This window comes from Suillus subaureus (genome assembly GCF_016647635.1).
Source record: "Suillus subaureus strain MN1 chromosome Unknown BJ212scaffold_24, whole genome shotgun sequence".
NCBI classification, from domain to species: Eukaryota; Fungi; Basidiomycota; class Agaricomycetes; order Boletales; family Suillaceae; genus Suillus; species Suillus subaureus.
In genome coordinates this window covers 79,276-106,804 of record NW_024538580.1, presented here as the reverse complement: position 1 = coordinate 106,804, position 27,529 = coordinate 79,276, and the positions used below count along the sequence as shown (strand labels likewise).

Genomic DNA, 27,529 nt, shown 5'->3' with positions numbered 1-27,529 from the left:
TAGTAGTCCTGAGTCTGGATCATCATTGGAAGTAATATGACAAACCTAGTAGACGACATGCAGGCAATCGAGCGGACGGCAGCCGACTCGAAAGCAAAATTCCCTCCTGTTTTGGACATCATTCTTGCTCTGCAAGATATTGTGAGTGCCCAGTTTCATAGGCACTCGTGTCCGCACATAATGATGCTCATTTTCTTCAGCTCGCACATTCACAAGTGCCCGTATGTCTATTCCGATGTACATTAGATGTTATTTCATGATTATCAGATTCCAGACCTCGAAACCCCATACTCCCAAGTCACACCCCCCAATGCGAACTACATTGCCATCGAGCTCAAAGATCGGACCGTCATCGGCACCATCATCATTGAACGCCACCAACAGCTAGATGTATGGAAAGCCAGACGGCCGCGCTCCCAAGCCAGACAGCCGCGCTCTGTCACGGGTCTGCAATAGGTAAGAGGACCTCGTCCACCCCCGAGTCATCAGTTTGCACTGGACCTGGTTCAGTTTTTACCAATTTTTTGTCCACCATTCTAGGATTCCGAAGTGAGTCGTTGCCAAGAATGTCATAGTCAGCTATCAAGAATATCGCATATTATACAAGTACAGCCCCCAGCCGAGACACGACATAGTACATATTATCACTAGGAGGCGGCAGTATGCTCATTGCTCAATGTCATCCCCGCCGCTGCTACCATCTTGCTCCTTTTTGAAAGGATGTAAGCTGAAACCAGACCACTCGCAATAAAAATTGCAATTATGCTGCTTTTCAAACTCGCTGACTGCCCCCTCAATGTTGCCATCTCCGAAGATATCGTTACCTTGGCTTACAGTGCTAACGATGTGGAACACTAGTGAGTTAGCGCGATAAGGTTTCACGTAGTAATACACATACGGGTGGGTCAAGATTTGGGGGTCAGTCAATAGTTCTGAGCTCCCTGGAATTCCGCGATGCTCAGTAAATTGTCGAGATAGTGTTAATGCCTGACATACCTTGATAGTCTGATATGAAAGCCAGACCCCGTGTTTTTACGTACTGGATGTGTTGAGTAAATGTGAAGAATAGAGCCAGATCATAACCGTCGTCAGATTCGTCAAGCAACGGATTCGAGTCCATGTTGTGAACATATTTCAGGAAATCTTCATTTCCGCCAGGAATGAGTTCCTCTACAAGATAAACTGCATGTGCTGAGCTTGTCATTGACGAGCTTGCTTTGGGTGCAGGCAGTGGACCAAAAGCAAAGGCAAGGCCAGCATCAACGAAGTGAACTTGAGGGATTTTGAATGGCGGAAGTTCAGACGCACTGATAATGGAGCGATCAATGAAATCATAAGTGAGTTGGAGAAGTGACCGAGCCCAGTAAAGGACGTTCCCCTCTTTAAGGAGTTTGGGCACCTCATCCGCAAGAGCATAGCAGCCGATTTTGCATTTAACTGATGCCTTGCTGGTGCCTGGTGGGTTAGCCTTGTAATAGGCCCACTTGACTGCAACATCATGACGTGTCTGAGATCCGAGACCAGACGAAGGAGGAGAAAACAAGGTCAGCCAGCCTGGGTGGGCTGTCTTGAAAGCACCAGCACCTAACATACTGGCTGTGGACGGGTTGAAAGTTAATTGACCCATCGAGCACTTGATAGTTTCAATATCATAGGATAGGAATTTGGCATTTTTCAGCATGGCTGAAAGAGGTCGCGTGGGTATCGGATAGTATTGTATGTTCTCGTGCTGTAAATCCAACACTATAAGGTGCACTGCGCCGCATCAGAAAAAATGAATATAGGAAGTCAACAAGGACTTACATTGTTTCACATCCAAGTTAACAGTTCTGCCAATCCTCAGCGCCTGTTTAAGGCCTTCATGGTCTGGACTGGGAGTGCAGAAGGCACTGCTTGCCGCTAATTTTTTGTGGGGTGGTGACAGCCTGCTGGAAGGTGCGCTAATGGGAACGCTGTCGCTGCGCTCATGAACCCTTTTCCAGGTCATAACAGACTCTTCGACAGGAACAGACTCTTCGACGGGCAAGTCAGCATGCGTTTGTTCTATCAGCGGTGATGCAGTGATATCCTGAACAAGTGGGCGTGCCGTGGCGGGGTAGTGGCTTTTCTCCTTTAAATTTAAATCAATTAGACGACCACAGTAATGATGCAGATTTGCACCAACCTCGGATTGCTCAAGCCATTCTTCGTACTGAAGCCACTGGGACTCAGGGACGACTACTGTCAAAGCAAACTGCTTCGACTTAAAAACCTTAGCCTCTTTGCCGCCCCTTTTCGATGTATGCCAGCACTCTGAGTAGAAATATGGCCTATTGGCTGGGTGTGTTGAAAGGTCGACCCAGCCTGCGTCTCGGACGACGAATTCCAGGGTATGCCATGCAAACGCTGGAGATAGTGCGAGGATCTTGGGCAAAATCATATTGAGTGCGATCTTGACAAGATCTGGGGCATCTACCTGTGCATGAATATCCTTTTTCCCTTCGCGGATATTCTAAACAGATGTTTGAGATAACAATCTCAAATGAACAAAGTGTGAAATACTCACCAAAATTGGTGTACCACGACTGCCCTTACACTTTGCGCCGGCATCATGCACAGCCGAGATATCGAGACTGATGGTCTCGGCATGTGAGCCCATACTATAGGCAAGCTTCGACCAGTATTCACGCTGGGAAGCGTGAGCAGCGTGATTGGTGGTGTAACCCACTCCGAGTCCATGACTGGTAGAGGCCTGATTCCAGCTTGAACCTGTAGGTATGCCAACAACTGGGCCGCTGGCAGACCGACTGCCCTGGAGGCCATGTGACATAGCGATGACTCGAGGAGGATTGATAGTACCTATAAGAATATCAAGTCCTGCAACAGATGCGAACCATACATAGACTCACCAGCCCTTTGGGCAGCATTGACAGATCTCCGTACACCATGCATATCCGGGAGAGGGTGGGGTGGTGGGTATTGGTCAGTGCCCAGCATGCGGAACCCAATATGCTGACCTGAGCATGGAGGATGATTCAGTTGAGTGGACTGTATGATAGAAAACAAAACTTACTGGAAGGCCTCACGGTCGTTGCCACTTTCTTCTGGTAGCGTGAGTGGCATGAACCACAGACAAAGCGGCCTGGTTTGTTAGGGTCAATAGTAGCAACATAGTGGCAAGGGTCGCCCTTCGGGATCCTGACAGCACAGATTGGCCGCTCGCATATGTGGTCTTGATTTCAAGGTACATCTTCGTTTGGCTTGGCACTGGACGGCACTCAACAATCTGCTTTGTGCAGATCAACATCGAGTCAGATGCCATTGATCATATTCGTCGTGTCTATATCAACCCTTCCCATGCAGTATTCAACCTCATACCGCTCACTCTCGGTCATCACCTTACTTCTTGCTACACCCACTTAGGGTGTCCTGTCATCACTCGCGACTCCGCATGGAGAGTTTACTTGGATTTGCTCAATGCTATCCAGCTCAGTGATGATTTACCAGCTGAAATCATCACTGCTACGCACGACGATGAATTACCTTTGCTTGATAATCACGAAGACTTGCCATTCCAGGACGATGACAATAGTTCTTATTACATGGGAGGTGTCCGTGGGGGGCGTGGTTTAGGTTGGATCCGTTTTTTTTCCTTTGCTAGTCATGCTAACTTTCTGGTACAGATGTCTCTCATCACACACAGCTGGACGCTTTACTGGCCGATGACAAACCTGATGTCCAACACGCTGATGCAGCTTCCGATGACGACTTCAACGGCTTAATTGTTTGGGAGTTCACAGACGATGAAGGGGATGATAGTGGTGACGAGTGGTAATCTAGACTTTTTTCTTGTGTATTGAACTCAGTAATGTCATATACATATTGAGATGAACAGAACAAAAAGCCAGACAGCCGCGCTCTAGTATGGAACCTAAAGGTTGTCGACGCTTGCAACCTCCTTGTAAAATATTAGAGGCAAAATCAGAGGTGTACGGAGTCCTCAACTTGTGACTGCCATTTATGGCCCATGTCACAGGTGGTAACGAGCGCGGCTGTCTGGCTTTCCATATAGATGCAATTTTGCATGAGATGTCAGGTCTGTACGCAGTCATGGATAGTATCAAAAATCTTCGCCTGAAGCTCGTTGAACAGAAGGACAAAATTGTCCAGTCCATGACTCTGCACAAGAGACTTGTGTCAGCTGTCTGGCGCCTGCCACCTGAAATCTTATCCCACATTTTCATGTATTGTCTCCCAGAAGAACAATACTTGTCGCCTGCGCCACGGCTGGCCCCCATGCTGCTGACAAGAATATGCAGACGATGGAGGGATGTTGCTGTGGCCACGCCTGGTTTATGGTGCAGACTGTTTGTGGACGTCGACTACAGTGACTGGCAGCCAACAGCCTTCGGTTGTAATTCGTGGCTCAAGAGATCACGACAATATCCTCTCTCATTAGCAGTCAAGTTCCTTGCAGATGGTATCGCCAACCAACGGATCCTTCTTCAGCCCTACCTGAATCAAATATCGTCTCTCTTTGCATATTTTCCCTTGTATTGCACCGACACTCCATTTATGTTAACAGAACTCGTGGCACTTCAGGAGCTGGTCATACATAATCTTGATTATAATCCAGCTCTTGTATTATGGATCTCGCAACTTCCACTCACCCTTCGCAGTCTCAAGATGACTGGAGCGTAGCTTAATTTCGAGCAGCTGTCTTTTTTAAATCCCACATGGCCCCACCTAACAAATGTCCATGCCAGAATACTTAAAGAGAGTCAAGTCCTTTTGTTGCTCCGCCTATGTCCCAACCTCTCCTCATTAACGACTCGCATGAGACCCGGACGGCAGGCATTAGTGGCGTACACGCACACCAAACTTCAATCCTTTCGCATCACCGCTCCACGCACACCCGATCGCTGTCTACCTCGCCTGATGAACGCTCTTCTACTCCCCGATTTGCGGGTGCTCGAGGCTATCAATATAACACCGTGGCCTCACAAGGAGTTCAAGGCATTTTTGGCACGCTCAAGGTGTCCCCTGGAGACCCTGATTTTGGGGGCCGGAGTGACTATAAAAAATGACCAGCGAGCGGAATACACTGCCCTCATTCCTTCCCTGGAAGTAGTAGTGGATCCTGAGCTTCCCAATTGCCATGACTTACTCATTTTGCAGTATATCAAATATTCTTCATACCATCTAGTATAGTACGACTACAGATCTCTCTAAGCAGTCAATAATTTATGATTGACAGTCACTAACAGTTTGTGCCCTATAGCGCACACATGAGTTGGTGTTGTTGCTGTGGAGTGAAGCAGGAGATGTTTTAGAGGCGTTGTTAAGAAGCGGCGTAGATGCCCGCCTGTAAAGGGCAGGGACGACCAACCGGACCAGAGCCTCTGCGCCATGTAGTGATATCCTGTTCACGTGACAGGGAACAACAGGCCCGATGACAAATTACTAGTAGTCTTGAAGCTGAGGCGTGTCATAGCGTGACTTGTCAGCGAAGTCAAAGTAGTCCATAATTTCATTATTCATATTACATAGAGCACGCATGTCATCAGATCGCAATAATGCTTTCTTCACATCGTTGAATTACAGTGGAATATTGAGCTAAGATCAGTGTCTGGGCTTGCGTTATCTACATAAGTGATCGACGGCGAGGTTCGGGTGAGATCTGGGCGATCATTGTACTTGTGAAGTACTAGGTACTCCACTCCGAGTCTAGACCTGCCTTCCAATGATTGTTTGGGAGCAGAGGCCTAGAGGAAATGCACCTTGTACAGTGCTGTTCCTTTTGTTAGTATAAGTAGCTTTGGGTGGGGTTTACCCTCGATCAAGTGAGATCTTGTGTCGTCAACACCTGTGAGATGCTAGATGTTCTCCCTGTAGCCTTCAATCAGATTAGCTTATCTGTATAAGGGCTAGAGGGATGCATATTGCGTGGTTTTGGGACATTACTTGGGAAAGAGATTAACTATGGGTCCGGGTGCTACCCCTCTCAATCTTTCCATCTGCTGATAACAGTGGAAGGGATGAAAGGAATTGGACACAGAGCCATTTATTAATATTGGCACTGGGATAGAGAAGACGACCATCAGTTTATCCTTCTCAACCTTTCCTTCTGCTCATTGTAGAATGAAAGGATGAAAACGATTAGACTGGACTCATCTATTAATATTGCCACCGGAATCGGATATAGGACGATGATCAGTGTGGTTGTTTTGTCAGGATGCAGCAGACTGCTCACTTATCGGTATGAGGTCAACGTACTTTTTTGTTATTGCACTCACCGCGCAACATGCATATATGTTCGAAAACACATCCTGAGTGCCAAGTTCAACGAGCTCCGTAGGCTCAACCTACTGCTCCTGCTTTGAAGGCTCGGGTCGCACTGACGCGCGCAGCTCCATCGGGTATGACGGTCATTGCAGCCTATAGTTCTTATCAATTGAATATTGAAAAACGGGCCCGTGTGTGTCGATACGCCATTAGACTGATTCTTGAAGATCGTGAACGCGATTAACATTAATATCGTATCACTAGGATGCTTCAAGACTCGATTGATCCGGCAAGCCTGAGTATTACTTGAGTGGTCGTGCTTATCCATTACATTCGAGGACACGTTCGTGGACACAGACTCCAGAGGGCTTCCTTTTTCTCCGGATTCAAGTAGCCTATCATACACTATGTTCGATGTCGAAGCCTGTTGCCAGTTGTCTCGACCTAGACGCTTTAGGAGGAAAATCGAACGCTCTGATCCGTCCGGTGCTCCTCGAACGTTGATATATAGAGTCCGGAGCATTTTCAAAGGACGATAGCGGTGTTTGGCGAACTGCAGCAGCGATATTTTGGCGGTTTATGGTGAGGATCTGCAGCAACCCTTCTGCGAATAATTTGGTTGGATGCGATATGATAAATAGAAAGATAAACAAAAACCACAAGATTCGCGAGATATAGAAAATGGGCCGTGACTGATGGTGCGATAAGTGGTCCGAGCCAAGTAACAAAAGTGGAATCAGCGACGGTTGTTTGGATCCCAAGCTGCTGCCAAACAACCACTTCCCTTTTTGGACTGACACGTACTTGAGACTAATTATTGGTTCTTATCAACGTCACACATACAGCTGTTCATACTTATTCTCTTCTCCGAGTATCACACCACTCTTTCATCGTTCTTAAATTTGAATATGGTAATTGTGTCGAAACCGTATCGTTACATTGATCCTGACGCAACGTGCTCATCTAGCCTACTGAATTTGACCTGCGAAGGAAGAATGCTCAATTCGCTAATGCAGTCCGGTCGGGCAAGAAAGCAGTGAAGCCTTCACACCAGGAGATAATGGCAAAAAGAAGTCCTATCAGCCTCTGGGCTCTTGGCGTCGTCCTGTTTGTTGTTATAGGTGGTGGTGAGTACAACCTGTCTTAGCGCGCTCATTCTGAATCTGACAATGCTGCAGTGCTATTTGAACTCGCCAGATTGGTATTCCTGTAATACGTAGACACTCTGAGGAGGACAATATACACAACACACTACTCCATGCCGTCCGCAGTTAGCATTTTCGCAAGGGCATGCGTTATAAATATTGTATCCATCATGATCAAATTTGGATTCTGTCATCGTTCCTCTTACTCTCCATCTACACCGAACGCTCAACTATCCTCTACTTCCACATCTACGCCAGAATTACTAACGCTCGCGCTGATACTCATACTTTGGCTGCGTGCACTGTTGGCGCCACTAGCTGCTACCGCTTTGGAAGGACCAGCTTCAGGAACGCTTTCGACGCCCTCCATAGCGTCGCCTTCGAGTTCCTTCTCATCGATCTTGACTTCGTCGCCAGCCCAGATACGCATAGTGGGTTGCCAGACCATCACAACGTTATCTTCTGAAGTGGTAGATGCAGTCCAGTTCTCAGATTCTCCTGGTGCCCAGCAAAAGTCTGTGGGACGTGCGGTATGGCCTGGGACAACCTAGTATCATGATCTGAGCAGGGATGCGTGCAAGTGTGACATACCTCCGTGAATGAACATGAGCTCCGGAGGTCCATCTTCCTGGTCATCTGGTGACTGCTCCACGCCAATCTGGTTAAGATCCCAGATATTAATCCTTCGATCTCCAGAAGCAGATGCAAAGACTGTAGCAGAGTGGGGAGACCATGCGAGATGGAGCACTTCGTCCGTGTGTGACTCGAAAATGTGCAATTTTTTGGTAGGCGATCTGATATCGTGCAGCACAACAGTCTAGATGACGCTGAAATGAACTCCACTCATGCGAGTGATTAAGTGTATACGTACCTTGTCTGCACTGCCGGTGATGATAAGATATTCGCATGCTGGGCTGAATGCGCATGATAAAATTTCTCTGTCGTGTGCTTGAATTTTCGTCGTAGCTTCAGTTGGAGCTCGGGTGTCCCAGCTGAGGGAGCAGTGAGATTGGTTGGATGGAAATGCAAAAGAATCGCGCTCACAGCAGAAGCATCTTGTCATCTCCCACACTAGCAAATACGTTTTCTTTGGTCGCATGCCAATCTACGTCCTTTTCAACGAATTAGGCAGTAACTTGCTTGCAAACGTGAAGGATGGTACGAACCCCGACAACAGAGTTATGCCCCTTGAAAACAGTTGTCGGCTCAATGGTGCTAGTGCCCTTTGTATAGGAATTTATATCCCTGAAGAATATCAGCAACGAAACTGCGCCAAAAGATGTTCCTCTCACCAGTGGCACACTGTCATATCCTCTGAAGCACCAAGAATATGTCCGCCCTTCACCGGGTTCCAGGCCAAACCAAACCTGCCCGCAATAAGCCTTGGATACATCCAAATCAATCAAACCACTCACCCCTCCTTCGCCTGCCCGACCAATCTGATATCAGGTTTACAAGTACCCCCTCTCGGAGGCTCGGACGAATGCTTCGTCCGATCGAAAATGAGTACTTGTCCCGAGATAGCTTTCGTCGCGAGCAAATCCGGGTTCTGCGGCATATACCGCGCACGATTAACCTCTCCATCATGGTTGAATTTCTGGGTGATTTGGATACGAGGTTGGGGAGGGATGGTGTGTCCGCCGAGTTCACCGCGTTGTTCGTCGTAGTTGTCGCGGTCGAGTTTTTCGTCGCGTTTGGGGATTTGGACGGTTGCGATTTGGAGGTAGTCTTGGGCTTGGCCGGAGGTGTGTGTTCCAAGGAGGAGGCGGTGGGTTGTGTAGGGCTTATTTGCTGGTCTTTTTGCCTCATTAGATGAGGTTAGATAAGGGTGATGGTGTGCTTACGCGTCTTTGTCGGGAAACCATTGGCATGTCAAACTCGGCCAGTCGAGTGCGTGCGTGATGACTAGGTCATACAGATACGGTGCATTCTTTTTCCTGCAAAGGTGTTATGATTTGGAAAAGCTTTTAGCAAAGTAGGATCATATACCATGTCTTATATTCCTGAAAAATGATCGTCCTGCTAAATTGGAGGAAATTTTGAGGAGGCAGATTGTTAACTGACCTCATTTATGAGCTTGTTCTCCTCCTCAGCTGCGAGATCATCTTCCATATCCTCGTCCTGAACAGTGGGCTTCATCTCAGATAGTAAGTTGTATGGGATAGATGAGCAGTATCAGGTCTGGGTCAGTCAAGAACAAAGGAGGAAGATAACAAGGCGCGTCGCGTCCCGTGCCTACGGATTATGTACATACACCTCCCAAACAGTGTCTCATTTTAAGCGCTATCTGGCGCTACTTTTACATATCACCCAGTCATTCAAATTCGTTCATTAGACTAAGTTAAACGCGTCTCGAGCAGCACTAGGGACAAACTCATTAGAGCAGTTCGAATGATATTGCTCATATGCCGAATTCACGTCTGCCACGAGAGTGATGGCAGTGATCTCTAGGTATAGTTGACGGAGGAAAGCAGGCTACACGACGATTATAGATCTTTCTCCCATTTGGCAACGAGCTTCTCGAGGTCGAACCGTGGGTCTTCCGGGTTTGTGATAACTGGAGTTCAAAGTTAGTACACACATAGGAAATGCACAGAGGATCCAAAAAAGAAGGCGGACGCATTCCATGAAGGCCAGGAAATTCGATACAAGAAAGTATTACGGGCGCGACTCACCACCATCCGACCCGTTTGCACTCTCTTGCTTGTGTCTCCATGCATCCTTTGCCTGTGCTATCAACTGTTCACGTTGATGTATTGCGTGGTGTTCTTTGTCTTGGTCATGGGCTTTTTGCAGTGACCGGCGGTGGTAGATGCCGTAGAAAACACCTGAAAGGAGAGCACTGTAGCGAGCGACCTAGTTCATAGCCGCTTCAGTTTAACAGACTGTAAATACGAAGAACGGCGCACGTTAAGTGTGGTAGACATTGTTCAACGTTTTTTTTACTTTCAATATAAAAGTTAATTCTAAGATAGCTTCGGATAATGAATGTTAGCAAGCCAAGCGTATTGAAAGCGACGAGGACTAACCTGGAGGTGCTTATAGAAAAGCTACTTTCCAAGTTTCAGCGGAGCAAGTCGGCGTTTTCCGCTGACGTAATTCTTCCGTGCGGGGGAAGAGCCTGCCCGCCGCACCATGCTCAACAGTCATCGATATCCTTAAGTTATGACTGATCATGCACATGTCCCGCTTTTACAAGGTAGTTGTTTCTGCCAGGCCGTTTCATATGCCGTTTTTGCTCGTCCAATTTTGAGCGCGTATTGTCACTGTACGGGCTGCCAGAGATTGACTTGTAAGGTGGAATCACTTCGGTTTGGATGAAGAGTAATAATTCTCGAATCACAGCGTGCCCATTCATTCACACCATGCATTTCGATGCTTCTGCATTCACATGGACATTTCCAGAACCTCACGAGTCTCGATTAGACTTCTACGACAATATTCTCAAGCCATACAAGCGACGGTATAGGTGCAAGACCTGCGGCGTTGGGGTTGCATCTCACAACTCTAATACCAACCGCGTTAGCATATGGGGCGCAACTTTGGATAGAAATGAGGATGGGAAGATAGTTGGCTGGGATATTGCCAAGCCGACTGCTCATCAGTTCTATGGAACACGGATGCTGGATGTTAATGATGATTTGACTAAATGGGAAGGATATGAATCGAATTCAGATAATCTGAATTAGATACCATTGAGCTCATTGTCCACAATGTGTAGAAGTGGACGTGGAAGTGGTCTCGGCGCTTCGAGTCACCCGAACTAACCACGGCCAAAGCAAATTTAATATATATTGTACACAGCTTGACCCTTCTCTTCTACCATCAGTTATTCACCACGCCAGCGCTCGCGACCACCAGCACAATTTTTGGTAAAAATTTCCAGGATAAAACATGGACGAAGATGTAGACATGGATGCTCCTCAGATTTCAACTCTCAGGGAAGAGACCACTCCTCCTCCACCCTCTCGAACTTCCAAATTCCGAGTAAAGTTACTGGTAACCGACAAGAAGGGCAAGGGCAAGTCGTCCTCACCTAGTGTAGCAACTACCAACAAGAAGACTGTTCCGCTACCACCTCCGCCCCCGCCCCCACCGCCTGCTCCGCAGGCACGTGCGCATAGTGATGATGACGTTGAAGAGGAGGACGAGGAGGACCAACTCATCGACGACGAAGACGAGTTACAACAGTCTGCTTCTACCCCTGCCATTACTGGTGGTACCAAGCGGAAGGCGCCAGCAAGGAAGCCAAAAACACGGAAGCAGGACAAGGATCTCGACAAAAAACCCCATGGTAAGTCCCTCTTCCTAATCACCCGAATTCTATTAAACGACATGAACAGAAACAGGCGAGGAAGCCGATGCGCAGGATGTCAGTGCACCCGCAGTTGCCGATAAACCGCCTCCGAAGAAAAGAGCAGCACCCCGCAGGCCTGCTCCTGCTCAACGGTCCAGAGCCAAGGCTCCTTCCAAGTACGTAAACCAGAATTCAGAATGTATCAATAAATCAATACTTTTCAGGACGGCGAAGGTCTTGGTAGTGCCTTCGGTGGATGAAGGAGCGCTGAGTGAATGTAAGTATTATCTCACTTCCCATGTACTTTATATTAACTCGTTCTGCATCAGCATATGCCGGAACCGCACCCTCGTCACCACTTCCCCCTCCTCGTGAGGGGGGTTCGGAACATGAGGACGCAGAAAATGCTCCTCCCCCTCTAGCTGAGGGTACAACAGAAATTGCACCCCTCCCTGTCTACCCTCTACCATCCAAACCATTCCCAGTGCAACCACCCCCAAAGATCGGAGCAGGCTTCGCACCCGTGTTACCCCTCGACCGAAGCGGAAACAAAATCCGTCGTTGGAGAACCGCAAACCGTGAAATACGGGGTATCGCAGGCGGACGATGGTTCGCTAGAACATGGGTTGGCGATAAAGAGTCTGAATATGCTAATGCAACAGCTGCAGCTGCAGCTTCGCATAAAAATGGTGATACAGACAAGATTACGACGCCGAAAGGCGGCGGCTCGATATCTGCGCCGTTACTTGGAAAAGGGTCTAGCAAATCTAAGGTGGCCCGTGCCATGTCGGGCATATCAGCTGCACCTTCACGAGCAGGGTCTATTATTGCTGATCATCACCCTGTGAAAGCGCCTTCGAAGATGCGTAATATTGTTGCTGGGCCGGCGTCTGAAGAAGGCAATGATGCTCCCGTACAGAACACGCCAGAGCAGATGGAGTCATAGGTGGCTTGTTTCATGTAATTATGTTTTGATTATGTTTTGTACCTTTTGCATTAATGTTATACCCTACTATACTGTCTGTCCATTCCTTTCCCTCTATTAATATGATTGGTTTTTCGCAGTCTGTGATGCTGTGTGACAGGCTACCTCGTGTGACAAAGCCGTGACCATGACATCGACCTTAATTTGGTACCACTGCTAATACCGTATACGTAGCTTGCAACGTTCAGTCTCGCTGAGTGCGCTCTCTACTCGAGTTCGCGGCCTGTGGTGCTTCGTAGAAGGCCATTTGCAAGGCCAGGACACACAATCATACACTAGCCGCGTTTCCACCAATCATGTCCAGCAAAAGCCCTACTACCGCGCAGACTAGCACTGGTGGAACCCCAGGCACGAATGCGGCTGCGGTACTAGACCCTACGAAATCGAGTACCAGGGAGAAATGTACGCATTCATGCAGGTTCCGATGGTCTGTCTTCGAATGGTTGACTTGGGTTGTTACAGTGCATCAAACATACGTTTCTGATCCGAAATACAAGAAGTACACGCAACAAGTGGAGAAATGTCTCAATGCATTCGATAACGTACACGAGTGGGCGGACTGCATTGCGTTTCTGAAGCAGTTATTGAAGGTATTTTCCTCTGCCCTGAGTTGGAAGCATTGATTCAACGCGGTTGTGCTCCCACAGACATTTCAATCATATATGCAATTCAAGGAGATCCCGCACAAGCTCATTGTTGCTAAACGGTTGGCACAGTGCTTGAATCCTGCTCTACCGACTGGCGTGCATCAACGTGCTCTGGATGTTTATACGCATATACTTTCTGTGCTTGGAGTGAGTGCAACGTGGTCATTGTGGGTAACCTCTAATGTGTGCGCGATGCTAGACGGAAGGTCTAAAACGGGACCTGCCGTTATGGTCATCCGGCCTGTTCCCATTCTTTGAATATGCTGCTACATCAGTCAAGGTATGACTTTATTCATGTTCTGCTTCATCCAGTACTGATTGAGACAGCCGATACTGCTGACCATATATGACACGCATTACTTGCCTTTACAAGCTGGTCTGCGACCTGTGATGAAGTCGTTCATCCTTGCCCTACTTCCGGGTCTTGAAGAGGAGACTGGCGAGTTCTTCGAAAAGGTATGTTACTGTTACATTTCACAGATCTAAGTGTGGCTGATGCAATCGGTGTAGGTACTAAACCTACTCGATCGGCTGTCAGGAACCGTCTCCCCCGTATTCTTTATCCAGAACATATGGCTCATCATGATAACCATGTCCTCTGCACGCGGAACCGCTCTGAACTTCCTCTCTCGCCGACTACCTCGATTACACGCGGACGAAGGTAAGGCTGATTTTAAGTAGGATCTTCCACTGCTCAGTATGCTCTAGACATCACTCAGATAGTAGGTAGAGATATAGGGCTTATGATTCGTGCATTTGCGGCTGCACTCGAGGACGACAATTTGTTGGTTCGAAGAGGCGCGCTTGATATTCTCTTGCAGTCGATGCGGATCGATAGCGCTGCTATCCAACGAGCGCATTCGGAAGACACCGTCATACTTATGAGAGCTGCGACTGGTGTAGTCCTGCGTCGGGATCTGTCACTTAATCGACGGCTTTATACTTGGTTACTGGGTCCAGACGAGAAGAGCGACAACCAGACCGTGTACCTGCGACAACATGCTCTTCAACTATTGAATACCACGCTCAAGGTAGGTTGTAATTCAGGATGTGTCAAGGCTTTAACAATTGTCATCAGGATGAAATGTTTGCGCCTTCAGGGGAATACTCCGAATCTAGGCCGTTCAAGATCTTTATTTCGCTGTTGGACAAGTGGGAGATAGGATCGGCCTTGACTGATGTTCTTGTATTAGACGCTCTTAAGGCAATCCGATTTCTGATGCAGCGGAACGCGGAGGAACGTAATGAAGATGTACGTCCTATTTCCTAGTGTTTGAGGTGTGAGTATCTTACGTGTCTTTTCCAGATTTCTATGACTGCCAGTACGCTATACGAGGCTGTCGAGCCCAGTATTCTTTGGAAGCAGTTACTGGCAGCAATAATGAAAGATTTGACCGAAGACAGCAAAACTGGGGTGAGCTCCGCTGCAATTTGGCCTCGTGTAGCGCGAGCTCACACTTTCTTTAGGCAATTGACTTGACCTTATTCCTACTGCGTTCACTCCCTATGCAAGATGATGAAGTTCGCAGCATTCACCTACCAGTTATTTTTGCCGCCATAACGGAGGAGCTGCAGGTGTGACTGCTATCTCTGGGACATGATATAGAAGCTGATCCATGACACAGCGTAAAATCATCAACGAGCCGTTCATAGCTGCCGGAGCTTCTGTCCGAGAATGTTTGGCTTTGCAAGAAGAAATCTTCCAACACATATCTCTAGAGTCTCTCAGTCGGCAGCCCGGGCTGAATGCAGCACTTCAGGTATCAGCTTCGTCTCTCAGCTCACTCGCATTTGCCTATGCATTTTACGGACTTGAATTCACCGAATCGAATCCGAGCAGTAAAGTGCTTAATCCTTTGGTGGCTGTTTTAGAGCATATGTTCTGTATAAGTCAAGCGCTGTCACGATCAATCTCGGCTCAGCAAGGGGGCTCCATAGAACTTCGAGCGGCATCGTCACAGGTGCTGCGGGTCTTGTCGGGCGTTGTCCGTACGGTGGACAGCAGTTGTGATACGACTCTTAGTCTATCATGGAAACCTTCTGAATGGCTGTACTCTATGCTCGATTGTCTTGACCTTGAGGTATGTCAGGTGATGCTCTCTGCTTGTTGACTGGGAAACTTATCTGTCTATCTTCAGGCCGTCAGCTTCACCCTGGTGGACCAGATGGTGTCTTTGATATTGTCTTTGCATGGTGCACAGAAGCTCAGCCCAAAGCTGTCGATGGATAAAAGACCCGTCGTCAGTCGCATGGTGAAGAAGGTTCGCACGTCTGACTGCATTTGGAGTCGATCTAATGGAGCTTGGATTCATAGCTTTTCAGATACCTCCACGCAGACCTAGCTACTTGTCATGTGCGAGCTGTTAGCCTCATTTGGTCCATAGAATCAATGTCACGACCCCATGAAGTTGAGTCGATAATGGCTCAGAGCATGTGTTCTCCTGAGTCCAGAAACGTCTGCGAGGCGCATGAGGCTTTTGGAGTACTTTGGCGACTGTCAGGTAAGTAAACATGTGTTATGCCATTATCATGCTGACTGAACTTTTTCAGAGGATGACTCGCTTCCTGGAGTGCGCTTGAAGGTGCCGTTGATGATAGTTTTGGAGACTTTGAAGCATGATGATCCAAGCCTGCGACGTGTTGGAGAAACATGGATGCGATGTAACCTGAGGTCGTATATTAGGTAATGCTACTTTCTGATTTATTGGCTGGGTGGAAGGCTTACACAGATCGAAAGGGTCTTGGAACCTGTCCTCCGCGACCTTCTGGACCCTTCTATCCGTCGAATATCCAGAGTTAGCAGAGTGAGCGGCAAAGAAATCAGGGGCTTCGTTTACGAGAAGTCGTTTGACCAGCGTTATGTCGCTCACCTTCTCGAGATTTTACTCTCGATCATCCAGTTCGGTGGTCAAGGTTTTTCTAAATCTGCGCGCGGCACCTTCCTTAGGCGTTCATATGACCATGTGCTACTCCATAGGCTTAGCTTAGGTAATGGTATCGATGCTGTTTTGCCATTGTGGTTTTAACGACTTGCCACCAGCTGGGATAGACGCCAATACAAGCTACCTAGATGCGCTCATTGAGGTATTGTCAAGGTGAGTTACATTCCCTAACTCGCCATTGCGCTTCATTCTCGTATAGGTTCCTTCAGTCCGAACCCAAAGACCAAGATGCTCCAGTTATGCAGCCACTGAATACGGTCATACAATCCTCCGCCATAGACCTTCTCCAAACTATTGTCGCTCGCGGAGAGATTGAAATGCTCGCCATTGAAGTTCTCGAACCAGCGGTCATTGGCAAACTTTTCCTCTGCGTCCATTTACATCGGTTGGACATACAAAACAAGTTGTTGCGGTTCCTCCACTCTATAATATCCGCCTCGACGTCATACGCCTACAACGGGCACCCGCCTCCCGAGGATCGAAGTGCAGACGGCTCGCAGGAATCCGGGACAAGGGGTTACACTGTCAACTCTCTGCTGACACAAACCATCATCGATGGTATTGCTACCTCGCGGAATCGTCCCGTGATGCAGCACTGGTTAGATTTCGTGCTGATGGCGGTTCCCCAGTTCCAACCTGCCCTTCAGAGCGTTATTTCTCCTATTGCTGATTGCCTTTGCCGGCAACTACGCTTGCTCCTCTCAGATGCACTGAAGGCGAACCAGCCAATGGCTAACGGGAGGTGTCCTCGTGTTGCGACTGATGCTGAGTTCATCATGCTCCTCAATGCGCTCGAGCGGTTACTTGTGCTTGGTTTGACTCAAAAATCGGATGCTAATTCACAAGAGGATGACACTCCAGTTCAGGAAAAACCTGGAGCTGAGTCGGGAGGTATCTGGGATATGTCTCGAATGTCTTCACTACAGACAACGCATCTACTGCTGTTGAAGACCAGCTGACGGCGAGTAATTTGATGATGTTTCGTGTCTAGTCTACCACAGCTGATGGTCGTACAGTCACACTCACCTGGGTACAAATCTCTCCATGACGGCATCCGTGTATTGCTTGCAATATGGGTCAATATGGTATGGTACTGACACCACCGGCTTCGGCCAGAGGCGGATTCGTTGTCTATGATTTATAATCGGACACATGCTCGTTGTCGAAGAGTCCTGGAACACCTATTTCGCGCTCACCCTACAGAAGTGCTAGAGTCCGTCATTGAATGCTGGGATCATGATGCATTGCTACGGTCCAAGGGCTCTGACCAGCCTGCGACAGGTGTCTTCGGCTTGGTCGATGTCTTGATTGCTAGTGCGCAAAGCGCGGTGCACATGATTTGCGACAGTATATCAGTTCGTATTTCCAACACCTCAGAACGCAGTAGGAAACCCGCAAATGCGAATCTGTGGGTTATCTATCAATCAACGGATGAGTGGACTACCGGACGTGTTACTTAACAGATCCGATGTCGTCCTATTCAATTTCTTGGAGCAATATTTCCAACGGCTTGAAGGGCCCCTGGCTCTTCAAGTATGGGGTCGATTTATGCAGCTCGCGAAGGACCTGGCGTCAAGTCGGGATTTCAAGATCCAGGTCTTCTTGGCACTGAAGTGTGTATTTCTCAAAATTATCATTCGTTGCTCACTGTTTATCAGGTGCTTATGCGTTTTAGGCGACAAAGTTACTCAGACCACTGCCATAGACGACAAGCGCATCAGGAAAGATCTCCAGGTCCGTTACTTTTAAAAGCTATTTTACGAGTTGAGATCTGCTCACATCCATTTGTAGGAGACGTTTGGAAAGCTCCTTGATGCATGCGTTACTTTCGTGGGCAAATCAACGGATCAACCAAATTGGATGAGACGTACCACGAAGGAATCGATGGTCACGAATGGTCGATCCTCCCCTGCTCTTCGTGGTGGTGGTTGGTTATCCACCTGTTACTACTTTTTCTGCCATCTGATGAGTCTTCAGTCTCAGATATGAAGCCTGACGAGAAACCCGATTCCAGCACTGCGACGATTTCGGACAATGCCAAGCCGACTTGGGGAGCGGAGTTACCCTCCCAGGTAAGTTGCTTGTCAACTGCGAGAGGTCTTGTCAGTTAAGATTGTCTATCAGATCACCGCATTCATGGCATCAACAGCTGTTCCAGAGCTGCGCCGGTTTTTGATGGATAACGACAAGGTAGCGAATGCGTGTAGCAACATCGTGTATTATATCGTGAGCCCGGGCATCAAAATGAAAACCAGGTAAGCATTCACTCTTGACGATAGACGCCAAACTCTCAACCAAATGACAGGCCTCTGGATGCTGATGTGGTTGTGGTCGATATCTTTCGGGAGATGATCAAAATCCCCCCTGCGATGAAGGTTTGGCGAGTGGCAGTGATCGATGTCCTTTACGATCATCGCGTCTTCAACTCGAATTCCAGCGTTGCTACGAAGTGGAAACCCATCATCAAAGCAGTATTTGATGGTGATAAAACTTCTTTCCCTGACCTTCTTAGTAAATGCGCATCATACATTTCATCTAGCACTACTGACAATGTGCTTTAGGTCGTGTTGCTACGTCGCCCTCAGCCAATATATTCACGAACCGAGAGCATGAGATGCTTCTGCGATCGTTGAACTTACGACGGCTTGCATTGGTCCTCTTCACTGGAGAGAAAAATCATTTCCTGACTCAGCTTCCGGCTATACAGGAGAAATTGGTGGATATTCTGCGCAATGTTTCATCTCCGATTGTGCAATGTGAAGTCTACCTTTGCATACGAGTGTTGTTGTGCCGTCTGGCTGCACATAGCATGACGAGCTTTTGGCCCGTGATTCTCACTGAACTAGTAAGCCGAACATCCTGCATATCTCATTCGAAATCTGACGTCAATTCCAGTACCGAATATTTGAGCAAATAATTTATTCAATACCTTCAGATGGCTCAGAAGATCTACAACTCATCCTTTCAGCCAGTAAATGCCTTGATTTGCTGCTTACCCTTCAGACAGAAGAGTTCCAGATGTACTGTCTCCTTCTCCGTGTTAGTATGACTATTGACAAGTTGCAGACATCAATGGATATTCATCACCGATACCGTGGATGCCGTGTTTCGCCCCGACGATTGGTGCCCAGAATCGATGTTTGACCAGCTCGCTGAAGTAGTTGGCAGTTTGCCCATTCCAGAGCCTCGAGTATGTTATCTTCTTTTGACTATCTGAACATTCATCATCTGAATCGTACTAGGAACCACAAAGCATTGGGCTGTCAACATCAACATCAACTTCCCTCGCTTTCCCTGCCCATTCCGATCGTGCTTTACGGAAGCCCATATTAAAATCAATCCGTCAGATTGATTCGATCAGGGACCTTTTTCCATTCTTCTCCCATGTGAGCATCTCGTCTTACGAGAGCGTGTATGCAAGTAGTGGGAACATCGATTGGGAGGCAGTTGAGCAGGGGGTTTTGGACGATATGTTCGACGGCCGTTGAGGATGAACCGTTTCTTTGGTTGTCTCTCTAGGATGTACATGGGTTCTGTTCGCTGTTCTATACGCAAAGCACATGGGTATACATAGATGCGAATGGATTCCTAAGGAAAGCAGCGGATAGAAATCAGCAGATATCTCATCAGAAATCTCCCCAATTCCGTCGGAATTTATACTGCATACGTTCCTGTAAGTTAGCGGCTCTCTATATAGCTGTTAAGGAGGCTCAAACCGTACCTTGTATGGGAGGTTCTTCCTGCAATACGAGATAACTAGTTAGAACGAATGTATCGATATTGAACGTGAAACTAACCTCGTTTTCTCTACCGGTGTGTTAGGTTGCTTGTAGCCTTGTTCTCCGGTCCCCCATTCTGACTGGCTGTTACTCTCCTTGCCAATATCTTTGTACTTGACCACTGGATCCTGCTTCTCTGGCGGGACTCCTCGGGTGATTTTGGGCTTTGGCGCGCTCTCAGCGGGGGGTGCACGGGCTGCGGGAAGCTCTTCATGTGCGCGAATGGCTTCCTCAACTGTGATCCCTTGAAATTTGGCCTCTCGCTCTGCTTCTTCACGTTCAATAGCTACGTGCTGTGAAAAGTGTTCAACGTCTTCGGGATGGGTGTATGATTCATCGGTTTGCGTCTCAGGCGTCGAGTGATATTGTTCTAAAAGAATCTTTTGAGCTACAGATCACGAGAGCATGCATTGTACGCCAAACAAACCTTCGTGATGTAAGAAAAACTCTTGTTGCGAGTTCAGTAATAATTATGATGTGAGGTTAGTTGATACTCACCGCTTTCTACGTCGTAATGGTGTCCCTCTGCGCCTATGTCATCAAAACTCGGCAGGCCACTTGTCCCAACAGCGGCGAACTCCTCTGACGTGACCTTGCTGTCTCCGTCCTTGTCCAAGAGCTTGAGTACAGTATCCGCAACGTGATCAGCCTTCCTCTGATGTTCAATGTCGTCCTATCATGACGTCAGCACACGACAAGCGCAAAAGGTTCAGCTAACAGACCTTTGACTTCTTTTGTGAGTACACATGATGGACGCCGTATATAGCTTCAATTTCTTCCCTGTCCCATACGCCATCTCTAAAGCAAAAAGTACGTGTCAATAATCTTCCGCTTGGGTTGTGTTTCATTACCTGTTCAGGTCATGAAGCTGGAAGAAACTCTCAATGTCGAAGGAGTCACTGTATCAGCTTATTAGAATAGACCATTGTGATATCTTTCAGTTGCGCACATATGGTGTTCTGTAGCCATCTACAGACAATGAAGGATCAGCGCCAGTCAGAATCAATGTGTGGGTCACCCATACATGTCGAATGGCGTAGCCTGCATTAGCTATTTTCGCGCTCTGTTCTGAGTCTTCATGGCCGCCATGTGCTGAGACGAGCAACACGAAAAGAATATGAACAGAAAGTGCGGTCAAGACTTTCATGGTAGGGCGGAACTCGTCTCACAGGTAACCGTAACTTCAAGTGCTCCAATTGTCACAGTGGGTAGGACCCCCGACACCTCATAGTCGTACTGTCATTTGGACCCCATAAACTCTGCTTTGAGTAGTTGGCTGGCTACTCATACTAGTCCCTGACTCCCTTGACCAGTCAATTCCTTTATTTGATCCCTTCCTCCGAAGACTTGTACACAATATTCCATGATCTGTGCCATACATAATAATCACTATGAACTCGGTTTCTCGCTTAGTAAGAACTTAAAGTCATGACAACCAGAATCACATATCATTGGACCCTCTCATTCTTGAGTTGCTCTTAGGAATTGAATTGCATGTATCCTCGTAATCTGTACAACAACCCTCCTAATTTTCCTGAACTTGCGAGGCATTTCCCTCCCCTCAGACCACAGTACGTGTTCATCAGGCGACTGTATCAGAGAGATACTGAAATTATCCAGTGTCCCATTAACCATACAGGATCGAGTACAATAGATTTTAAAAGCCCTCTTGCACAAAGGTGAACAGTGATAAATCCAAACTCCATAAGTTGTGGTATACTAATGAGGGTAGGCATTTAACAGATGCACTCCTTTATCTTGACTATGGTCTTTCATTAGCCCTGCTGGATGATGAGTCATCAGTGAACTTGTGAAGAAAGTACAAGGCCATATATCACAATATATAGTACATAATCACAAGAACCAGCATAATTCTGCTATTGACAATCACATTGTTATGTTTAGCCTTATTTGTTACAGTCACATGCGTCCCTATTCATCTTCCCCTACTATCCTTGTATTACATCATGAGCTGCATGATGCCACCACTAGACCTGTTTCCTATATTTGTATTACATCACGATCGCTGCAGCTGTCGCTAGATGACTCATTTCTTATCTCTGACTCATTGTTGACTTACGCCTGCCCTGAATCATCTATATCTTATATATAGTCAACAAATGTACTTAGTAGTTCTTTACTTTAATCTTACTAGGTTTTCACCTGGATATTCTTTCACTTAAGATCTCCAATCTTAAAGTCATCTGAACCGATATTCAAGGCAGAGACACTCTCTTTGCCTTGTCTTACGACCCTTGTATTTGCAAGGTCTTGACTATAACTTCAGCTGTCACTCTTATTGAGTTGCTGTTGTTACAACCATCCTAGTTCATAACATTATTGAGGAAAGAAGCTTCCCTGATTTTTGTATAAAATTTTATGATTGAGAAAAGGTCCTGATTTCACTCAAACTCACAGTTGAAGTGAAGGTGTGGCAGAAGTCGACAGTTGAGCTAGATTAACCAATAATGCCATAATGGAAGGAAGGTTCACAACTATGAAGCATCAGGTAATTGACTCGAAAATATAAGGGCCTGGACAGCTGCCGTTTGTTTCTCAGTTTGTTTCTCAGTTAGTTTCATTTACCACAATATATACAAACAGCAGTGACATAGGGTTTAGTCACACATACTAAGGACTCAATGCCGCCTCCACTGGCAGCAAGAGAGCAAATTCACCAGTTCTATGTCCTCCGAATGGCAGCAGCAATGGTTATCCAGCTCATAATAGGTGCTATAATTGTTTACATGACCCCATTTCTCAATAAAGAGCCTTACCATACCTCGATCCTCTCTGGGCATGCATGGGTGCAAGAGCTTGTCAACAGACATCCCAACTGGATCAAAAATGAGCTTGGGATGAGAAAGGTTGTATTTCATGCACTTGTACAGGAACTTCGGGCTTGTGGACTTTGTGATTCAAAGTATATTTCACTTGATGAACAGATTGCTATATTTCTCTACACCTGTGTGACTGGGTTATCGAGCCGTCATGTTGCAGAACACTTCCAGCACTCTCACACAACAATACAAAAGTATGTTCACCTTGCAAAGATATTTGTACTACCAGTAGCCTCACACAGGCCTTATCAGATATTTCAAGAAAGTCCTACTTGCCATATCTTCGGCTCCATTCTACAACAAATTTGTATCCCTTCTGCATGACAATGCACCCATACCAAAGGAAATATTGGAAAATTCTAAATTCTTCCTGTACTTTTCAGGTGCACTCGGGGCAATTGATGGTACCCACATTGCATGCTGCCCGTCTGCAGCAGAACGGCAACTATCACGAAACCGCAAAGGTGGTGTCAGCCAAAATTGTCTCGCTTGCTGTTCCTTCGATCTCCAGTTCCAGTATGTCCTCAGTGGTTGGGATGGATCAACATCAGACTCGACACTCTACAATAATGCCCGGCTCACAGACCTATATATTCCAGAAGGGAGATATTATCTCGCAGATGCTGGGTTTGGGATATGCGACTCACTCCTTGTCCTGTACCGAGGTGTTCGGTACCATCTGGCTGAATGGGGGCGAGCTGCAGTTCAGTGAGTGATATACGACTCACTGTAGTGTCTTCTCAACGCTGTGACAGGCCAAAAACGTCAAAAGAAATTTATAATCTCTGGCATGCTCAAGCTCGTAATGCTATTGAGAGAATATTTGGGGTGCTCAAGAGGTGGTTCATGATACTGGTACACCCACCAGAGTATAGTATGTCGATGCAAGCTCGCATCCCCCCAGCCCTATGTGTGATCCATAATTTTATTTGCATTCACGATCCAACAGAAATAGAAGAATTTGCCGATGAAGACATTGTTGACTGCGATCCAGGCGAGTCTAGAGGCGACCTTGCAGAGGGACCAGCTGACCGTGAAGAGAGGCAGTGGGCGACTGAAGACAGAGATCATATTGCGGTCGCCATGTGGGAGGACTACCATAGGATTTGTTGCACTCATCAGAATATGTGAATAGAGACCTACAATACTAGTATTTGAATCTACAGAACCTGCTGGTTAATATGTTTGATTTTTCTATCAACAAAAGACTTCCTTGGACCGTCATCTGTCATGACCATATATGCATCAGCAGCACTGATGTCCATCTGAAATGCTTCAATGAGCGCTGCCATACTATCATCGTCAAGATGCTTTTCTAGCTCCTGTGCGCATCGCATGGCCACCTGTTTGCACTGAGGTGACAGTATAATAGATGGGCTTGAAGTGTGTGATTGTGACGAGGCTTGGAAGATGTCGCTGAATGCTGAAAATTGGTCATTGATTGTGTAGAGTGCCCCTGCTGATCCGCTAAACTGACGGTGTTTTGATGGTGGACCAGAGCCTGTAGTACCAGATCCAGAGGCAGTGAGGGAGGGTGTTGAAGACCGGGTAGATATGAACTTGTGCTTGACCATGGTTCTGACAGGAGTCACCTCCCAAGGAATAATATCGTCTTTGTCGTCGTCCTCAGCCACTACCTCTCTCTCGGCAACCGTTTTCCCTTTGTCACTGACCATTCCTGCTACTTGCTCCTGGTCCTTGACATACTCATCAACTAACCGCTCTACCTCATCTTCCACAACAGGTTGAGTATCATTTCTGTTGGCCTGGTCATCGTCAGGGGGTGCTTGTTCAGACTCAAATGTCTCATGTCCAGCATGGAAGGCGTTGGTACTGCGAGGGCGTTGTGTGCACATGAGTTCGTCCATCTCGTGGAAGTGTTCCCAGCCCTTGTTGCGAAACGGTTTGGTATCAGGACATGTCTGCAAACTCATAATCATATCAGTACCCCTCTCATATCATAACTGAAGCGCACCTTTGCAAATGCCATCCAACGAGCGGCGTCAGCAGGACCAATATTCGCACCAAGTTCATCATCCCATGAAAAGCCTGATTGAGATCTGATATCGATAATAGCGGCATATTTTTTTTTGCACTGTGCAAATTACAATCAGAATATAATCTAGCATGAGCAGAGAACATACATTTAACCACTTGTTTGCATGATTGCCAGTCCCTGCCAGATCCCCCTACATGGTTTTCCTTCGAAACGCCATCTGGCAGCTCCTGCAAATGAGTTGATGCGCCAGTAAAAGTAGACTGTTTGAATCCTGTCCCATCTCCACCTTCAGCATGGTGAGCTATGAGGTATTTGAGAAGGCGGGATGTCTCTTCGACAGTCCAGCGAGCAACTGCTAAAGTCCCAGCATTGTTTGCTGAAGGTACAGTAGTCTTTTTCTTTGCCATAGCAGTGGTAAAGGGAGGTATGAGTGGGCATTTGAGACTGTCACACAAAGGTCACTGTTGGTCACTGTTATGTCACAAGTGCCACGCCACATACAGAAACAAACTGAGAAACAAACTGAGAAACAAACGGCAGCTGTCCAGGCCCTAAAGGTTTACAAAGCTTTGTCTACCCCTAAAATTTATAGAATATCTATCAGAATGGTACTATCTGGAGTAAGTTGGACAGAACTACCAAAAGCACAAGCATGACAAATTGCCTGCAACTACCTGCCATCTTATCACCAGTACCAAATAATTCTCAACCTTAACACTCATTTTATGAAGAAAATCAATTTTATATATATTAGAATACATATGTAGTTACAGGACAAAAAAGAAACAGGGAAGGAAGAGCCAGGATGGGACCATGAGGAAGGGCCAAGGAGGGACCACAAGGAAGGGACAAGGAGGGGACCACAAAGGGTCAGGATGGGACCATGAGGAAGGGCTGAGGAGGGGCCACAAGGAAGGGCCAAGGAAGGCAGGTCTCAGTGTCATATTGATGCAACATTTTGCTACAGTTGCAAGGGATCCAGTGATGCAACAGTGTATCATGGATCCTTAATGCATCAGCCATGCATTAGGAAAGCTCCCAGCTCACTGCTTTCCCAGCCTATCACCCAACTACTTATAGTGTGCACATATATTTATTCTGGGTCCTTTCTCCCTCAGTTCTCCCTTTCTCACTTACTCATTACTGCTTGTATTTTGTTAGTCTGAGTCACAATGTTCTGTTATGTCTCAAGTCCAATCTTTACTGTTTGTATTTTCCAAGTCTGACTCCCACTGTCATATCCCATATGCCAGACATAGATCCCATCATATTCCCACGCTTTCCGGACCCATTTCCGGACCCCATATCCAACTCATTCCTGGATCCCCTATCCTGTTCACCCTATGCACATTCTGTCCAGCAAGACATCTGGACTTTACCTCCTCTCGGATTCTGGACTACATCCACCACCTCACATATCTCAGTCCTGTTTCCACCCTGCCTTCCAGATCCCCAGATCTCTGGACCTATTCCCACCCTCCATCCGAGATCCTGTGCCTATCCCCATTTAGGCATCTCTGCCTTTCCAGTTCTCAGTTATCCCTGTTTCTGTCTTGCTGATTGATCCTTGTACTAGTTTCATCTCTGAGTTCATTTACTTATGTTCTGTCTTACTTACCAATGTGTTTCCGCATGCTCGTACATAGCCTTACTCCTTTGCTTACTGATTCTCTTGGATAGCCTCTAGTATATAACCCCTGTACAACTACAGTAGAGTCCTCAGTCTGAATATCATCTTAGTTCCTGCTCTATCAACTTAGACTTGCCCAATCCTCTCTTGGACTTTGATCCACCTAAGTCTGTCCTACTCATCAGGCCTAGGGATTGATTCCCTAGGCTGGAGCTCCACCTTTTTGGCACTTACCCTCTTTCCAGACTTAGGTCCAATCCCTGTCTCTCCAACTCTACCTTAGGGTAGTCTACCTCTGTTTGTTTCTACATTGGACTTCGTCCGATGTAGCCCCTATTCCTTCCGGACCTCCGGACCTCCTGTCTTCTGTACCTCTGGACATCCTGTCCCTCATACCTCCGGGCATCCTGTCCTTCGGACATTCTGCCCTCTGTACCTTTGGACATTCTGCCCTCCGGACCTCCTGTCCTCCATACTCTGGACCTCCTATCCTTCCATCCTGTTTTCCTATAGAAGTATTACCTTGCAGCGGGAACTCTCCTGAGCATTTCCTGCATTCCTCCGGAACTCTCCCGCGCTCTTCTGGATGTTTCCCGCACTCCTCCGGAAGTCCTCCTGCACTCTCCACCAGAGTAGCCAGCCTCCAGAAGTCCTCTGGACTTCATCGGACCATCATTGGACTTCCTCTGAAATGAAGGGCACATACTTGGGTAAGGGGCACAGCATATGAGCTGAGGCCAAGCCCCTCTGAGTCAGTCTCTCTCTCCTTTGAGCATGGTTCTTAACACCCACAATGTTCTGTTCCGTCTTGAGTCCATGTGTGCATATATTCAGTCTTACTTGATCACTAGTATTTCTTCAATTTTTGCAAGTCTGATTCACACTGTCCTGTTATGTCCTGTGGCTGATCTTTGCTATGCATGACACAGGCCAATACTTGTAGTGTGTGCATATATTCATTCTTCCTTTCTACATTACTCATATTCTTTCAATTTCTGCAA

The 27,529-nt window shown here is 47.1% G+C and overlaps 11 protein-coding genes across 11 annotated transcripts; 7 read left to right on the top strand and 4 right to left on the bottom strand.

The window, feature by feature from the left end:
- Positions 1-57: 57 nt before the first annotated feature.
- On the top strand, positions 58-456 carry BJ212DRAFT_1482631 (uncharacterized protein; the record flags this gene model as incomplete). The annotated part of the gene is made up of 3 exons (XM_041340453.1): positions 58-141; positions 201-221; positions 268-456. The coding sequence occupies 3 exons, from the start codon at positions 58-60 to the stop codon at positions 454-456; spliced, it is 294 nt and encodes a 97-aa protein (XP_041191034.1).
- Positions 457-666: 210 nt separating this feature from the next.
- BJ212DRAFT_1482630 (uncharacterized protein) lies at positions 667-2,976 on the bottom strand (the record flags this gene model as incomplete). The annotated part of the gene is made up of 7 exons (XM_041340452.1): positions 667-838; positions 899-941; positions 997-1,755; positions 1,804-2,110; positions 2,165-2,491; positions 2,546-2,838; positions 2,889-2,976. The coding sequence occupies 7 exons, from the start codon at positions 2,974-2,976 to the stop codon at positions 667-669; spliced, it is 1,989 nt and encodes a 662-aa protein (XP_041191033.1).
- Positions 2,977-3,100: 124 nt separating this feature from the next.
- On the top strand, positions 3,101-3,893 carry BJ212DRAFT_1578347 (uncharacterized protein; the record flags this gene model as incomplete). Its single annotated transcript, XM_041342216.1, has 4 exons — positions 3,101-3,124; positions 3,185-3,223; positions 3,279-3,612; positions 3,663-3,893. The coding sequence occupies 4 exons, from the start codon at positions 3,101-3,103 to the stop codon at positions 3,812-3,814; spliced, it is 549 nt and encodes a 182-aa protein (XP_041191032.1). The 3' UTR covers positions 3,815-3,893.
- Positions 3,894-3,941: 48 nt separating this feature from the next.
- Positions 3,942-5,436, top strand: BJ212DRAFT_1366829 (uncharacterized protein). Its single transcript, XM_041336119.1, has 4 exons — positions 3,942-4,620; positions 4,681-5,106; positions 5,158-5,195; positions 5,245-5,436. Exons 1-3 carry the CDS (start codon positions 4,000-4,002, stop codon positions 5,188-5,190), a joined length of 1,080 nt encoding a protein of 359 aa, XP_041191031.1. The 5' UTR covers positions 3,942-3,999; the 3' UTR covers positions 5,191-5,195; positions 5,245-5,436.
- A 1,795-nt stretch (positions 5,437-7,231) lies between these two features.
- Positions 7,232-7,477, top strand: BJ212DRAFT_1275526 (uncharacterized protein; the record flags this gene model as incomplete). The annotated part of the gene is made up of 2 exons (XM_041331227.1): positions 7,232-7,391; positions 7,443-7,477. Coding segments are annotated over 2 exons (195 nt in total), but the record flags the coding sequence as incomplete, so codon positions are not given.
- Positions 7,478-7,635: 158 nt separating this feature from the next.
- BJ212DRAFT_1482627 (WD40-repeat-containing domain protein) lies at positions 7,636-9,548 on the bottom strand (the record flags this gene model as incomplete). The annotated part of the gene is made up of 10 exons (XM_041340451.1): positions 7,636-7,946; positions 8,001-8,226; positions 8,281-8,401; positions 8,454-8,521; positions 8,576-8,654; positions 8,702-8,776; positions 8,825-9,205; positions 9,254-9,346; positions 9,399-9,412; positions 9,474-9,548. The coding sequence occupies 10 exons, from the start codon at positions 9,546-9,548 to the stop codon at positions 7,636-7,638; spliced, it is 1,443 nt and encodes a 480-aa protein (XP_041191029.1).
- A 184-nt stretch (positions 9,549-9,732) lies between these two features.
- BJ212DRAFT_1366812 (ATP synthase E chain-domain-containing protein) lies at positions 9,733-10,473 on the bottom strand. Its single transcript, XM_041336118.1, has 4 exons — positions 10,439-10,473; positions 10,319-10,384; positions 10,085-10,265; positions 9,733-9,966 (listed from the first exon to the last, which is right to left on the bottom strand). Exons 2-4 carry the CDS (start codon positions 10,334-10,336, stop codon positions 9,896-9,898), a joined length of 270 nt encoding a protein of 89 aa, XP_041191028.1. The 5' UTR covers positions 10,337-10,384; positions 10,439-10,473; the 3' UTR covers positions 9,733-9,895.
- BJ212DRAFT_1366810 (Mss4-like protein) lies at positions 10,474-11,217 on the top strand. Its single transcript, XM_041336117.1, has 2 exons — positions 10,474-10,701; positions 10,755-11,217. The coding sequence occupies exons 1-2, from the start codon at positions 10,575-10,577 to the stop codon at positions 11,096-11,098; spliced, it is 471 nt and encodes a 156-aa protein (XP_041191027.1). The 5' UTR covers positions 10,474-10,574; the 3' UTR covers positions 11,099-11,217.
- On the top strand, positions 11,218-12,773 carry BJ212DRAFT_1366807 (uncharacterized protein). The gene is made up of 4 exons (XM_041336116.1): positions 11,218-11,672; positions 11,752-11,882; positions 11,931-11,983; positions 12,036-12,773. The coding sequence occupies exons 1-4, from the start codon at positions 11,304-11,306 to the stop codon at positions 12,650-12,652; spliced, it is 1,170 nt and encodes a 389-aa protein (XP_041191026.1). The 5' UTR covers positions 11,218-11,303; the 3' UTR covers positions 12,653-12,773.
- Positions 12,774-12,987: 214 nt separating this feature from the next.
- On the top strand, positions 12,988-19,768 carry BJ212DRAFT_1447869 (Dopey, N-terminal-domain-containing protein; the record flags this gene model as incomplete). The annotated part of the gene is made up of 30 exons (XM_041338461.1): positions 12,988-13,093; positions 13,154-13,281; positions 13,339-13,485; positions 13,538-13,618; positions 13,666-13,794; positions 13,849-13,999; positions 14,047-14,369; positions 14,417-14,590; positions 14,645-14,752; positions 14,806-14,913; positions 14,964-15,428; positions 15,477-15,599; positions 15,653-15,839; positions 15,889-16,021; positions 16,076-16,326; positions 16,379-16,433; positions 16,480-17,171; positions 17,207-17,265; positions 17,297-17,365; positions 17,399-17,688; positions 17,744-17,893; positions 17,939-18,014; positions 18,072-18,207; positions 18,258-18,352; positions 18,405-18,535; positions 18,586-18,791; positions 18,842-19,125; positions 19,176-19,300; positions 19,347-19,470; positions 19,523-19,768. The coding sequence occupies 30 exons, from the start codon at positions 12,988-12,990 to the stop codon at positions 19,766-19,768; spliced, it is 5,352 nt and encodes a 1,783-aa protein (XP_041191025.1).
- Positions 19,769-19,782: 14 nt separating this feature from the next.
- On the bottom strand, positions 19,783-21,205 carry BJ212DRAFT_1366799 (uncharacterized protein). Its single transcript, XM_041336115.1, has 8 exons — positions 21,009-21,205; positions 20,911-20,958; positions 20,782-20,857; positions 20,558-20,732; positions 20,487-20,507; positions 20,078-20,429; positions 20,002-20,020; positions 19,783-19,951 (listed from the first exon to the last, which is right to left on the bottom strand). The coding sequence occupies exons 1-8, from the start codon at positions 21,026-21,028 to the stop codon at positions 19,907-19,909; spliced, it is 756 nt and encodes a 251-aa protein (XP_041191024.1). The 5' UTR covers positions 21,029-21,205; the 3' UTR covers positions 19,783-19,906.
- Between the last annotated feature and the right edge of the window lie 6,324 nt (positions 21,206-27,529).